The sequence below is a fragment of the Wyeomyia smithii genome, chromosome 1, assembly GCF_029784165.1.
Source record: "Wyeomyia smithii strain HCP4-BCI-WySm-NY-G18 chromosome 1, ASM2978416v1, whole genome shotgun sequence".
Taxonomy (NCBI): Eukaryota; Metazoa; Arthropoda; class Insecta; order Diptera; family Culicidae; genus Wyeomyia; species Wyeomyia smithii.
The window spans coordinates 73,706,807-73,721,914 of NC_073694.1; the positions used below are offsets into that span (position 1 = coordinate 73,706,807).

The 15,108-nt window shown below is 41.2% G+C and overlaps 1 protein-coding gene across 1 annotated transcript in view; it reads right to left on the reverse strand.

Annotated features, from left to right (window-relative positions):
* Positions 1-9,144: 9,144 nt before the first annotated feature.
* LOC129723161 (endoplasmic reticulum resident protein 44) overlaps positions 9,145-15,108 on the reverse strand; it is a 32,871-nt gene continuing 26,907 nt past the window's right edge. Inside the window, exons 4-7 of the mRNA XM_055677203.1 lie at positions 10,679-11,072; positions 10,357-10,623; positions 10,096-10,294; positions 9,145-10,037 (exon numbers count right to left, since the gene is read on the reverse strand). Coding sequence (XP_055533178.1) covers positions 9,884-10,037; positions 10,096-10,294; positions 10,357-10,623; positions 10,679-11,072 — 1,014 coding nt within the window. The 3' untranslated portion in view covers positions 9,145-9,883. The remainder of the gene's footprint in view (positions 10,038-10,095; positions 10,295-10,356; positions 10,624-10,678; positions 11,073-15,108) is intronic.

Genomic DNA, 15,108 nt, shown 5'->3' on the forward strand with positions numbered 1-15,108 from the left:
AAATACATGACGCAGCGCGAACACGACAGCAGATGATGCTAGTGTTACTAACGTAAAGTAACTGGAGCACCGAACGATGATTTTATTGGAAAGTTGTTCGAAGTGTTATGTCTGTTAGTCTGTGTTCAAACTTTACCAGTTTTTATATATCATTTGAAAAAGATGCGTTTTCTGAGCATAACATGATTTTTGAAAAATGTTTATCTTTGTTTTTCGATCTTTAAATGAAGGATAAATAGTAGGAGGGTGGTATCCAAGACACGACGGCATAGATGACGTAGGACTACAATAGTTTTATATTTCCTTTTGAAGCTCTGTTTGATTTGAGTTCGTTTTACTTTTGGCACGGTTCGATTTTGGCACACATGTGCCAAAAATGAGCCGTTACGTTTAATCACATTTTGTAGTTTTCTTGATTTATTTTAACCAATTCAATCTCAACATCCTCCAAAAAAAAGGTATTTTGGTTCCTTTTGTTGCCGGAGCGAATAACCGGAATAGGTAAAACGGTTCCTGATATTTAACTGGAATATGTTCCGGCAATATAGTGTATAGGCAATATAGACAAAGCAGTACTATGTTCCTAATTACTCGGGTGGTAATATCAAGTATCTAGGTCGTCAGCCGTAATTCATCAAGCGACACCTCAAATGACTTGGAACTAAAACTAGTTCATGGGGTCTGTATTTTGATTATTTATTTGCAGCACTCTCTTTTAGAAGCAAAATAATTCTCTTTAACATTGATGAATATCTTTCATTCCTGATGAGATTCCAGCCGTTGTGCTCCGTCGATGTATTGCCGCATTAGTTTCCCCACTCTGCTTAATTTTTAAAAGCTCATTCAAACAGCGTAAATTCCCGAAAATATGGAAACAATCATTTCTGGTTCCAGTGTTTAAAATTGGAGATGAAAGTAATATCCGTAACTATCGTGGAATTACAAATCTCTCGGCAGCATCGAAATTATTTGAAATTATTGTCAATCGAAGTCTTTTGGCTGGAATGAAGTGTTATATCTCTACAGACCAGCATTGTTTTATGCCTGGACGATCGGTTACCACGAGTTTATTGGAATTCACGCATACTTGTTTTACACAACTGGAAGCAAAGTGCCAAGTGCACACTTAATTTGTCTCGGTAAACTTCCCAACAGCTGATCGAGCTCGGCGAAATTTTTAACAAATGTCAGCAATATATTTCGACGATCGTTAAGCAAATCTATCGATCTACCGTAAACCAGCATGTATTGACATTTTGTTTGCCGAAGCTCTTGAATATTCTGCCGAAAACTTGTAGAACATTTTGCTGAATTTATCAGCTGTTGAGTTCTCGGCAATAAAATCTAAGTGTGTGGACGTGATTTATATGGATTTGAAAGCCGTATTTGACAGAATTGACTACCGTATACTATTGCGCAAAAATAACCAGCTTGGTGCCCTGACAGCTTAGTTGCATGGCTTAGTTCATACCTGTGTGATCGATCACTTCGGCTCAACTCCGTTCGTTAACTTGAGTGGTGTACCTCAAGGAAGTAACTTGGGACCGCTGCTTTTTACTATATTTTTAAATGATGTTAGTATTTTGCTTGGTGATGAATGTAAGCTTACATATGCGGATGACCTAAAACTATATTTCGCCGTGAAGTGCATAGATGATTGTCACCGTTTGCAGCAGTTACTGGATCTGTTTGTAGAATGGTGCCATCGTAATAAGCTGATTGTCAGCATCCCTAAATGCTCTGTAATGACATTTTATCGGAACTCGCAGTCTATAATGTTCAACTACCACATCGATGGAGTCGTGCTCAACAGGGTTGAAGAGATGAATGATTTGGATGTGATAATGGATAAGAAACTCTCATTTGCTAGTCATCGATCGGCCGTCATTGCTAAGGCTAATCGTCAGCTGGGGTTTATAACCAAAATAGCCAAAGATTTTAATGATCCGTATTGCTTGAAAGCTCTGTATTGCTCTTTAGTGCGACACATCTTAGAGAATGCTTTACTAGTTCGATTCTGATATTTGTGAGTACGATTCAGTAGAAATTAATCTTCCTTCTATATCTATTATATTATATTGTGAAAGATGACTCACTTACCCCACAACAAAGCGGCAAATATGTCACATTTTTTTCTGCAGTTACAAGCTCACGGAAAAAATATCGATAGCCGAACATATTTTTCATGAAAATCACGCTATGACTACCGACAACATTAGTCTAGTTCGATTGGAAATTAGATGTCGCAGAAAGTTAAGAAATTTTCAAACAAAACCCAGCTACCCTCCTTAACAGAGATCAGGGTAATCACTTCTCTTGGTTTTTTAAATTTCTACCTAAAACTCGCAGACAAGGCATGGATCACCAGGCCGCACATTTCTCTACCTAAAGTTGTTTATGTTCTCTGAGTTAAAATTTGTCCCTACCTAGGTATCAAAATTTAGGGGCTTCGCTATTTTCTCCACAGTCCAAATGAGCACTGACGAAGGCGCTAAGTAAGCGTTGAAATACGTATATGCAAGTGAAAAGTGATAGAATTAAATAGTGAAGTGGATAAAAAGTGTAATGTGTAGTGTAAATATTCTATCAAGACGCTCGATCAGATCAGATGTTAATAAACATCAAAATAGTATAGGCTCATGGAAGCAAACATAGGTCAACTATTGGGACGGGGAGATTTTGCCATTTTTTTTTGCCACTACTATACAGTATATCATAACAGGCAGTTGATGTCTACGCATGAAGTCTGTGTCAGGCGTGCTCGGATGTGATTGGTACATTGTTCGTCAAAATTCGACCTTGAAACTTTTATGAAATTTTCACTGTTTAATAATAATATGATAATGATAACTGAAGAATCACAAAATTGTCCATTATTTTATCAATTTAACGACACATTGATTATTGAGATCCATCGTGTGGTTACATCAGTATCAACGTTTGAAATCTTTCATTTCAACGTTACACCTTGGTTTTAGTTTCCGCAGAATGTATCTTGATATAGTGCGGTTAGACGTAGTCCTACGTCAAAAAAAGTTAGATACTTGATAGCATCGAAAATTTTGGTCACCCTAATTTTTGATACCTTTTCAATAAGCGCTTTATCATATGTAACAACTTTGTAGAAGAAAGTTTTTTTTCTGAAATATTGCTATAGAGCTCTAGACCCAAATTTCCCTCTAAATTTGGTTTCTGGACCATTGATGAATACTATTTGCCTTGTTGAAGCTGGCTCACTCACCAATCACAAAGCGGCAAAGATGTCACAAAATTTTTTTTCCTGCAGTTACAAGCTCGTGGAAAAAATATCGATAACGAATTACAGTTTTAGTGGAAAATGTATATTCACAGAAAATTTGAAATTGCCATAGAATTTTATGAACATGTTAACATTCAGTTCTGGTCAATTTAAACATTTTATCAGTATACAGAATCAATCAGAAAAAAATTGATCAGTTTCAAGATACCAAAGAACAACGAAGATACCATATTTGAAGGTTATATGTCTGCTATCTTCGAAAATACAACGCAACGCAGTCCAGTTAGTGATGCAACCTAGCCCTAGTTAGTGATGCAACATTAGCCTCACCAATTTTTGTTTGCATAGCGTTGTTCAATTAATAATACTAATGTCGGAACTCTAATATCAAGATGAAATGAATTTGGTTTTCCTCTATACCGCCACCGCGGAATGCAACTAGTATTGTCATATTGGACTAAATTCATTTAGCTAGTAAAAATATAATAATCAGTACAGATCGTTTACTACCTATTCAAAGATCTGTACGGAGCATTTTGGTTTTCTATTGTCTTTTAAAAAACCTATATTCAGTTATTTAAATACATCTGAAAAAGCAGAGTGTAGAGTTCAATAATAAACAACGCATTTTGTTGTCCCGGGCGGCGCAGCGTATTTTGCGGTACTCGAAAAATCATATTGAATTCTGATATTTGCTGCTATATGAAACAAGAAGAAGAAGACAATTCAAACGGCAATTCGATTGTGTTCCACGCCCCATTGTGCGTCAACAGCGCCAATGTAGTTTTCACTTGGCTTGAGGGCACAAAAATGAATATCGAGTTTTCCTGCACTGATAGACGACGAGTAACCAGCGCTCTGTTCATAAATTGCTCGGTGCAGTACTGTTGCCTGTGCTATCATATTCTCCTTCAAGACATCAATTTTATTACCATTAACATTAATATATATATTAACAGCAGAACGTAATGCTGTTTGATAGTGGAGGTGGTTACGAACTTTCCGAAAAAGCTTCACCTTCAAGACATCAAAATATTCTAGGCTCATGGAAGCTAATATTAATTGACCTATTGGGACGGGGAGATTCTGTCAATTTTTTTTTTTTGCCGCTGCTATACAGGATATCTCAGTAGGTAGTTGGTGTCTATTGATAAAGTCTGTGCCAGGCGTGCTCGCATATGATTGGTACATTGTTGGTGAAAATTCGACCTTGAAACTTTTATTCAATTTTCACTGTTCAACAATGAAGTGATAATGAAAATTGTAGAATCACAAAATTGTCCATCATTTTATCAATTCAACGACATATTGACTATTGTGATCCATCATGTGGTTACATCAGTATAACCGTTTGAAATCTTTCATGCCGACGTTACATCTTGGTTTTAGTTTTCGCGAAATGTATCTCGACATAGTGAGGTTAGACGTAGTCCTACGTCAAAAAACTGCTTGAAATGTGTTGAATGACAGTTCGCCCATTCATCGTATACGGGCGGGGTCCAATAGTTTTGCACGGTCTTGTGATTTTTATGTACCAGCCTAAAATCACAGACTAACAGACATAACACTTCGAACAAATTTCCAATAAAATCATCGTTCGGACGATTCCAGTATTTTACGTTAGTTACACTAGCACCATCTGCTGCCGTGTTTGCGCTGCATCATGTATTTCGACATCAGCGCTAGCGTTACGGCATGTTTCAAATGGGGAACAACAAAATATGTATTAGATTGCATGACAGCGCCCCAAGCGGCGTTGTCGCGCGAAGACTGTTATTGGATTGGGAATTTGAAATGATCGTTTTTTTTTGTGCCGATGGAGCTAGATTCCAGTGTTACGTCTGTTAGTCTGTGCTTTCAGCCTTTCTGTTATTTTTGGCAGTGCGGTCTGCAATAACTGTCAACCGAGTTCAAAGATGAAAAGCACATCAGCCACCACAGCTGCGGCGGGAATATTTCGCATAACTGAAACTCGTTTGAATTGACCGTTATTTTGATCCACGAAAATAAATTTCATGGTACGTCTGTTTGCTTGCGGTTCAACGGCAAGACAGGGGATTGAGAAGGCTAACAAAAGCCGCCTTTCTGATTCCATCGATCGCTACTTGTTGCGAACGACGGACTCGACGATTTGTGGATGCTCCACATTGCTGGCTAAAAGTAAAGCTGGCGGGGGCTCTTTGTTTTCGTATCGATGGTGGGACTCCTGGATGTCACCTATTCGTATCGGTGGCAGGGCTCCTTGTTGCCACTGGTTTGTATTGCTGATGGGGCTCCTTGTTGCCACCGACTGTCCTTGCCGACGTTCGAAAACGAAATGAGTTCAAGAGCTCAATCGATGTCGTATTTATACTAGAAGCACAGACTAACAGACGTAACACTGGAACCTAGCTCCATCGCCACAAAAAACGTTCATTTCAAACTTTTAATTGAATAACAGTCATCGCGCGAAAACGTCGTCGGGGCGCTGTCATGCAATCTCATACATATTTTGTAGTTCCCCATTTGACACATGCAGTAACGCTGGCGCTAATGTCGAAATACATGACGCAGCGCAAACACGACAGCAGATGATGCTAGTGTTACTAACGTAAAATACTGGAATCATCCAAACGATGATTTTATTGAAAATTTGTTCGACGTGTTAGTCTGTGCTAGAAGAGTATATTTGCTTTTCCTTACTGATGTTCGAGTTAGGGATATAACTCTACAATACAAAGGAAAACCTTCGAGACATTTTTGACGTAGAACTACGTCTCTCAGGAAGATCGGCTACATAGGGATGTAACATAAAATAAAAATCCAGCACCGGAAAAAGTGAAAAATATGTCCAATTTCAAATGCTAATAAATCGGTTAGTTTTCGTTGGATTTCTTTCGTTCTTGCAGCAATCGATTGGAAAAATTTTCTAAGATTCCTTCCAAATGCAGAAAATTGCAATTTTATTCGAACTATTGCAGATTATCAAGCCTTGTCAAAACGCAAAATTCGACCTCTGATTGGTCGTTATATGATTGCTTTCCAAGCACGTTCGACAGAATTATCGACTTAGTAATTTTAAATGTGCTAATTGGCATATATAAGAGCCTGTTTCAGCCGAAACTGCTCATATTAGTTGCAGACAACACAGTCCTCCCTTAGAAGCAGACAGCAGCGGTGCAGCGGAAATCCAATGGCAGCGGATAGCGGCCACAGTTGTGGCACAGACTAACAGACATAACACTTCGAACAACTTTCCAATAAAATCATCGTTCGGATGCTCCAGTACTTTACGTTAGTAACACTAGCATCATCTGCTGTCGTGTTCGCGCTGCGTCATGTATTTCGACATCAGCGCCAGCGTTACTGCATGTGTCAAACGGGGAACCACAAAATTAGTATGAGACTGCATGACAGCGCCCCAGACGGCATTATCGCGTGATGACTGTTATTCGATTGGAAATTTGAAATGATCGTTTTTTGTGGCGATGGAGCTAGGTTCCAGTGTTACGTTTGTTAGTCTGTGGTTGTGGCATGGCAACGGATGGCGTAGCAGTTGCAGCGAGTCTCACCATCGATAGTAGCAGGGTCAGCTGATGCTGCGGGGCACTTCCATTAGTGAAATGCTGTCTCTGTGCGATAGCAGGCAGTAGTGAATGCATCCAATAAAAAGATGCCTCATTTTGCAACACACCAACGTTCTAGGAAGCTGGCGTTCAAAATATATGAGCCATCTAGTTTTGAGTGTAACAGCTTTCACTGTTATTCCATCACAAGGAATACCTTATTCGCATTGTCTTGTCAGTGATAACGCAAAGATGTGATCAGCATCTTAACCGATATGAAATTCAACAGCAAATTGTCCTTTTCAGGATAAATAAAATGACCAATTGTAGAGTAATATATTCTCCTAATCCCACCTTAAAATGATGGAACAGTTATAAATTTGATGTCTCAGAACGTACTGAATTATCTTTTCTTTCATGAATAAGCACAACACCCGAACAGCTTTTATTACCTGCATAAAAATTAGGTTATCGCATAATCAAACTTTCAAAATTGTCAAGCCTAATATGACAAGCAACTATATAGTTTAAAATGGTCAATCCTTGTTGACCTTTATATGATTGCTTTCCCAAGCACGGTCGACAGAATTAGAGACCTAGTAATTCGGAATGTACTAATAGGCCTATATAAGAGCCATATTAGTTCTAGACAACGACTACAACAACCCTTACTTTACAGCAGCAGTTGTGGCAGCGGATAGCATCAGCAGCAGCAGTGGGGCCAGCTGGTGCAGCGGCACTTCCTCTAGTAAAAGCTGCCTTTGTGCAGTAGCGAGCAGCATCAGTAGTAGGTACACTAGCCGGCACTTCCTCTAATGAAAAGTTGCCGTATTTTGACAACACACAAAATTTTTGGAATGCTGGCTTTCAAAGTATATGGGCCGTAAAATTTTCAGTATGAAACCAGCTATCAACAATGTTATCAGAAAAATGCCTTAATCTCCTCTGTCGGGGTAGCACACAGATTTCGATCAACATTAAATCCCATATGAAACTGAATAACAACAGTTTTTATAAGGACAACGATGGATTTAAGAGTAGAATGTTATTTTAATCTGCTTGCACTTTGACTGTTGAAACTTGGTTGCGTTGTATAGTGTTTGTTTAATTCCTGTTCAGTGATGTATGTGCAAACTAAAATTCGGTAGCATTTCAACTCCTCTTTTGCACAAAATTTTAAACATATTCAGTACAAGCAATGCAACAAACAACCTTATGCAGTTCTACGTCACCCTTGCGTTTGTGGCTTTGTATACAACCCGTGTGAATTTTTGGAGAATCGTCTCTATTACTGATGAATATGTTACAAATAACGTAAGGGATAATACGAATTGAAACAATCGACATGGGCCTAAGCAACGAAATAAGGACTCCGATTGGAAATTCGGAACATGGAACTGCAACTCGCGACAGGATAATCTGCGATAAGTTATATCCACCCAACTTCAAAGTCGTATCGCTGCAGGAACTTTGCTGGACAGGAAAGGTATGAAAAAGCGGGCACCGGAAAAAGGCACGGGCTAGAATGCTGCAACACAGTACTAGGGTGAATTTGGAATGATACCAACGAGCATAGAACAGCAATAACTCAGTTTTCCACAGAAAGAAGCTCTAAAATGAGGCCCAAGATCGCGTAGGGATGGAAGAGTTGTACCAAGCTAACAACACTCGGAAGTTCTACGAGGATCTAAACAGCTCCCGCAAAGGCTACGTGCCGCAAGTCGATATATGCAGAAGCTTGACAATCTCCTTATATATACTTCGATGAGCATCTGAAGAACGATGCAGTACAATGCGAGGGCGGTATGAGAATCGATCTTGGGTACGAGCAGAAGACAGCAGGATTCCAGTCCCTGAAGTCCTAGAGGTGAAGAACGAGCTTGGCCGACTGGAATGACTGGACTAGAAAGGCTGGAGCGTTCCTACTTCCCAGCGAGCTGTTGAAATACGATGAAATAATGCTGGCTAGAGCCGTGCACTGGGTCATTGCCAAGATTGAGGATGAAGAACGACAAGCGGAGGAGTGGATGGAAAAGCTAGAGTGCGGCAATCACTCTAGCTTTTCCATCGCTTTTCCATGCCGCCTACAAGGTACTCTCCAAAACACTTGCCCGTCGAATTCCATGATTTGCGGAGCAGATCGTGGGGCACTACTAGGTGAAGTGCCCGCGCCATCACGGATCAGATATTCGCGGCTCGGCAAGCTATGCAGAAATTTCACGAATACAATTAATTTGAGCTCTGTGTCCACCCGACGAGTCAACCTCTACAGTCGGTCGTAGCGCTTAACATCACTAAATGAAGCACAGAAAATGTCATCACCAAACTGGAATAAAAAAATTTATGCTGCCTACTTACACCGGACGACAGTCTAGATGATATTTTAGCTTGTTCAATTTATCGCATTGCCTCACACGAATAAATCAACAGCGTGAATATTATGAACATTTCGCCGCAGCATTTATTTACTTTTGTGACCAATAGGAAAAATTATACCCAGTATTCTTCATTTTTTCTGCAACCAAATAAGTGGAACATGCTGCAATCAAAATTTTATTTTTTTTTCACAATTTTTGATCAACCTATCTCCGGTAGTGGGCAAGGGTCACGCATACATTACTTAAAACAGTCACAGCCAATCCAGGAGAAGATAGTGAACCTTCACAACAAACACTCTATTCTTCCACTCATTCATATCAAATCCAACTATTTCTTGGTTCAAGCGTAACCCAGATAAATTAGAGTCCTCAAAATGTGTACTACATTATCCTATTGCGCTGGTTTGTTTAGATTATTTTCCTATTACTATTTGCGTTGTTGACTAAAGCCTTAAGTATTTTGTAGTGGAAAGTAGAATCATGGGACTTAAAACATCATCAGCGCGAGGAAATGAAAAAGTTAAGAATTCGTTCGATGGTTTCTCACTGTGCTGCCTCTATAAATCTAGAAAAAAAAAACTGATACTGGGTGATCACATCGGACGAAAAGAGAAGAAATTTTCTACGCTAACCATTCACTGGTCGCAACGGTTTACAATTGGATACGTTTTGCCGCTATTTTTCGCACTCATCACTTTGCTTTACAGTTCGTCTTTTAGCAGGGTATACCGCTTGTCAGATGGAGCCAAATGCTTGAAGGTCGATTCCGGTGGTGTAGTTCCTTTTTTTACATCTTGGTTAGTAGCAATTTCGATAGTGTTATCATCTGTCCGCTCCGGCCCATAGTGGAATTCCCTAGGATAAGAGAAAAATGATAAATGTCATTTAAATCATAAAGAAAGTGACAACTTACCGATGTAATTTTCCACTGTAGAGATCATTGAGAAATTGTTTCAATTTTCCGGGAACAAAAATATCCTTGAAGTTAGGGAACAGATACATATGCCGGAACGAGTCGATTGCAATCAACGGTAGGTCCGATTGACTTTTTCCAAGATGGTGCAGTGGATGCGCGAATCGCTTACCATCAGCCGTTAAAAAGTTTATGTTTTCTGTAAACAGAAGTGATCTATCGTTATTTAAATCAATCACCACCGAATGTGAAATTACATACGTTTCTCTGATAGCAGTTGACCTTCGATTACGGCCTTGTAGTCTTTGATCGATTGAAAATCGTCTGGACCATGGAACAGAATCAGGAACGGAAGACCCTCTTCCGTAAGCTCTTCAGCATTTTCAAAGGTAATTTCTCGCACCAGTGGCACACAATTTTCCTGAACCCAGATATTCAGTTCGTCAAAGCTATTTAAATCACCTTTGAAGACTTCATCGTTGCCATCCGTGACCGCCACATCTGGTCGAAATACAATTATCGGTTGACCTGAGAAAGATTGATTGCTGTGAATCTAAGGATATAGATATATTTTCGAGTGTACCTGGCGGATGCATGGCAGCAACAACATCCCCAAAGCCAGCGTGAAACACACAGTCCTCCTTTAGATGGCTCGCCACCCGCCGGAATGTGCTGTACTCCGGCATGTCGCGTCGATCGAAGTACCCCACTAGTATTCGTTTTTTAGTGTCTAACATTTCCAGGTCCTTTAGGTTGTGGAACTCTTTGATCGGATCTTCCAACTGCTTTTTGATGAACTCGGTGAACGCTTCCACTGTTCTGGCTCCCCGGTATTCTCGCTTGGTGGGCTGACCGTTTCGGATAACTTTCAACGTCGGATACTTGGAAATGTGAAAACGACTCGCGACGGTAGATTCCTTGTCGCAGTCCACCTTGCCCATGACTACGCGGCCTGCATCGGGGAAAGCTTCTCGAACCTGGTGGAAAAGTGTTATATTCGTGTCAGACAGTTCTGTTTCGATTGCAGAAATCTTGGTTTTAGTTATTAATAAACGTAATTTTTGTCGAACCGTTATTTTCAGATCAGCTGTAATTAAACAGGAAACCAACGCATGGTGCTTATGACTAACATTTATCCTCATTGTGTAAGAACTGGTGACCTTAATCTTTTTTATTAGGCAATACTAGCGCCAGCCGCATCCGAAGGCAGGTCAATAAAGACATGTGTATGAGAATATGCTGATGTGATACTCGCTTCGATGGAAGCCGAGAAAACCTCTGCACTTCCACGAGAAATCACTGGGATATTATCTGTAGAAAACACTACCCAATAAAGGTATCGACGCGAAGTCTCCACCTGGACCTCGCGCTTTATGCCTAACAGGTCGACTCTTCCACTTGGCTTGGGTGATGGATCATAAAGTCATCAGTAAGCAAACTAAACAAAGCTCCTTCAGTACGGAGCTCAACTCTCCACCACATGTGTGAGGGCGAGTTACGGGAAATTAGGATACTCAGAGGTAGGGGGAGGGCTTCAAATAGTGAGTTTCAAACTTGGAAGGAGCGTTAAATTTAGCTCCGGCTCGCACAAGTTCCTACCTCACGTTTCCACGAGTGATATGATACAATCAGGGTGCCAAAAAAGTTTTCACAAATAAATTCCCTGATTTTGCTCGATATTCCCTGAAATATAAAATTAATTTCTCTGATATTTTTCAGCATTCAGCACAAAAAAAGTGCAACTTAGATAAACGTAACTTTGAAAACTTCTGCAAAAAGTGTTCGATCGGAAATGAAATCAAACAGTCAAGGTTCCACTTTAGTATTTTCGCTAAAAAAAATATTTTTAAGCGCTAGGGAGCCGTTCAAAACAGAATCGAGTTTCGGTTAAAAACATTTCACTGATTATTTTTCAGTTTTCTATGATATTTCCTTCCTCCAGCAAAACACCAAACGTTGCAAATATCGAAGCAGTAAATACGGATCGGATCGGTACTTGGAACTGCAGACCGGCTTTACAGTGCTGGGTAGGATGCGACAACGCGTGATCGGGGGGGGGCAGCCAGTCAGTACGAAGATGCGTTAGTTGAGAATCAAATACAGCATCATCAACGTGTACTGTCCACACGAAGGAAAACCCGACGACGAGAAAGCAGTGTTCAATGTGCAGCTGAAGCAAAGACGTTAAGATCCTTATCGGGATATGTACGCTCAGATAGGACGGGAGGCAATATACAGACTGGTGATCGGGCCGAATAGCCTGCACGCAGCATCAAATGATAACGGCCAACAATGTGTGAACTTTGCAGCCTCCCGCGGTATGGTAGTAAGAAGTACCCTCTTCCTCCGCAAAGACATCCACAAAGCTACCTGTAGATCACGTGACTTACAAGTGGATAACCAAATCGACTACGTTCTAACCGACGGTAAATTCTTCTTAGACGCCATCAACGTTCGCACATACAACAGCGCGAATATAAATTCGGACTATTACCTTGTTGCAGTATGCATGCGCTCAAAACTTTCGACGGTGCGAAAGTCGCCCACCACGACCAAAAATCGGACAAATACGGGCGCCGAAGTTGCACGGGAGTACTCGAAACAGCTTGGCGCAAGTACTTTTAAAGATTGCTGGAGGGACATTCGCTCAACCATAGGTAGTACTGCTGTAGCGGCACTTGGTACAATGGCTCCGAACAGGAGAAACGACTGGTTTGACGACGAGTGTACACGATAAGTGGAAGAGAAGAATGCAGCACGAGCGAGAATGCTGCAACACCGAACGAGCGAACGTGGAGCGCTACCAACGCGCACGGAACAGGTTAAACTCGGTCTTACGGAAGAAGAAACGCCAGCAGGAAGATCGAGATTCCAAAGGCGTGGAAGAACTGTACCGTGCGAATGAAACACGAAAGTTTTACGAGAAGCTGAACGGTTTCTACAAAGGCTATGTGCAGCCGACATATGCAGGGACCTGGACGGCAACCTTCTCACGAACAAGTGTGAGGTAATTGAAAGGTGAAAGCAGTACTACGACGAGCACCTTAACGGCGATGTAGCAGAGAACGACGACGAGGCGGTAGTAGATCTCGGTGTACGCGCAGATGACGAGAGATTTCCAGCGCCTGATCTCCATGAGATTAAAGAGGTTAAAAAGGCTCAGCCGGCTGAAAAACAACAAAGCAGCTGGAGCTGACCAACTCCCAGCGAGCTGTTGCAACACGGGGACGAAGCACTGGCTAAGGCGCTACACTGGATTGTTATTAATATTTGGAAGCAGGAGGAGGAAGTACCGGAAGAAAAGATGAAGGGTACCGAATCCATATCTACAAAAAGGCGACAAGCTGGATTACTGCAACTATCGTGCAATAACGTTGCTGAATGCCACCCACAAGATACTCTACCAGATTCTATACCGTTGACTATCACCGTTTGCGAGAGAGTTCGTGGGGCAATAACTACCAGGCGGGATTTATGGTTGCACGTGCCATCACGGACCAAGTATTCGCGGTACGGCGTGTCCTGCAGAAATGTCGTAACTACAGCGTGCCCGCACACCATTTATTCATCGACTTTAAATCAGTGTACTACACAATCGATCGAGATCACGAGATACTTAGACTCACAGTTGACTGCTGACAACGACAACGACAACGATTTAAAGTCGATGAACAGATGGTTTGTGGGAACGTTGTATTCACGAAATTTCTGCAGGAACTGCCGTACGGCGTGGGCACCCATGAATCCTACCCGCTATTGCTCCACGAACTTCCTCGCAAACGGTGATAGTCGACGACACAGAATTTAGCCGACGCTCAGCAACGTGATTTCAACAATCCAGCTCTTTGAAGGGTTACACGGCACTCTTCATCCACTTCTCCAATACCTTCTCCCTCCTCCCAAATCTTCGCAAATACCCAGTGTTACGCCTTAGTCAGTGTTTCGAAACCGTGTTACAACAGTTCACTAGAGCAGCGGTTCTCAACCTGGGGTACGTGTACCCCTAGGGGTACGCTACGGCCTTCAGGGGGTACGCGAGAAAAAAATTAGTAATGGCGGATAAAGCAATTTTCCCTATAACACTTCATTTGTTTTGCATTCTTGCTCTTAAAACAAGACTGTAGCAATCAAACAAACCACCTGAATCAGACTACCACAACATGATCTATCACTACTCTCTCTCACCCTGCGATAACAAACCAAGGCAGGGGGTACAATTGATTTGGAAAATATCATCAAGAGGTACGCGGACAATAAAAGGTTGAGAACCGCTGCACTAGAAAATTGTCCAGCTCCATCTGCTTTCCGACACCAAATGCTCCCGCATCTGGTGTAAAAGCTCCACTCGACGCCACTGCCTGATCTACTGCTCCAATACACTTCGGTCGAAGTTTGCTTTGAAGGCTGTACTTATTGACATGAATTTCGTCTAACGGTAACATACGGGTGCAAATTGTGAAACCAGAAACATCGAAAGCGCCACGAATTTTTTCCACTTTCAAATGCTCAAAATTAGTCAGTTTGCTCCGGTTTTTGTCCATGCTTTCAGTAATATATTAGCCGTGCGTCCACCAAAATGCGGAAAGTGGTTCGACCAGTAGCAAGCAGAGCTGTGGCAAGTAGGAGTGCAGTAGGCGGCGATTTCATATTTCAATTGAAGATTGTTTCAATTGACGGAGAGAGAGACTCTTCCGATAAATATTTCGGAGAATTTTTTTCCTGTTGATCTCTAGTGTCCAGTAGCAACTTGGGGGTTTGAAACTGGTACTGGCATCCTCCGTTTTATAGTGTCACGATTTCCTTGAACTAACACTATTATATGTTTTTATCACCATAACAAACATGATGATATGTTTTCACAAGTGATGCATTCCAGTGATGGAAACGAAACGAATATGATGCAATCATCGTTTAATCTCCACATGTACACATCATGAAGTGTACAGACCGCGACTAAACTTGAATCCTCTCAACCCATAATGAAATGATGATATGGTAGGTTTCTGAGACAAA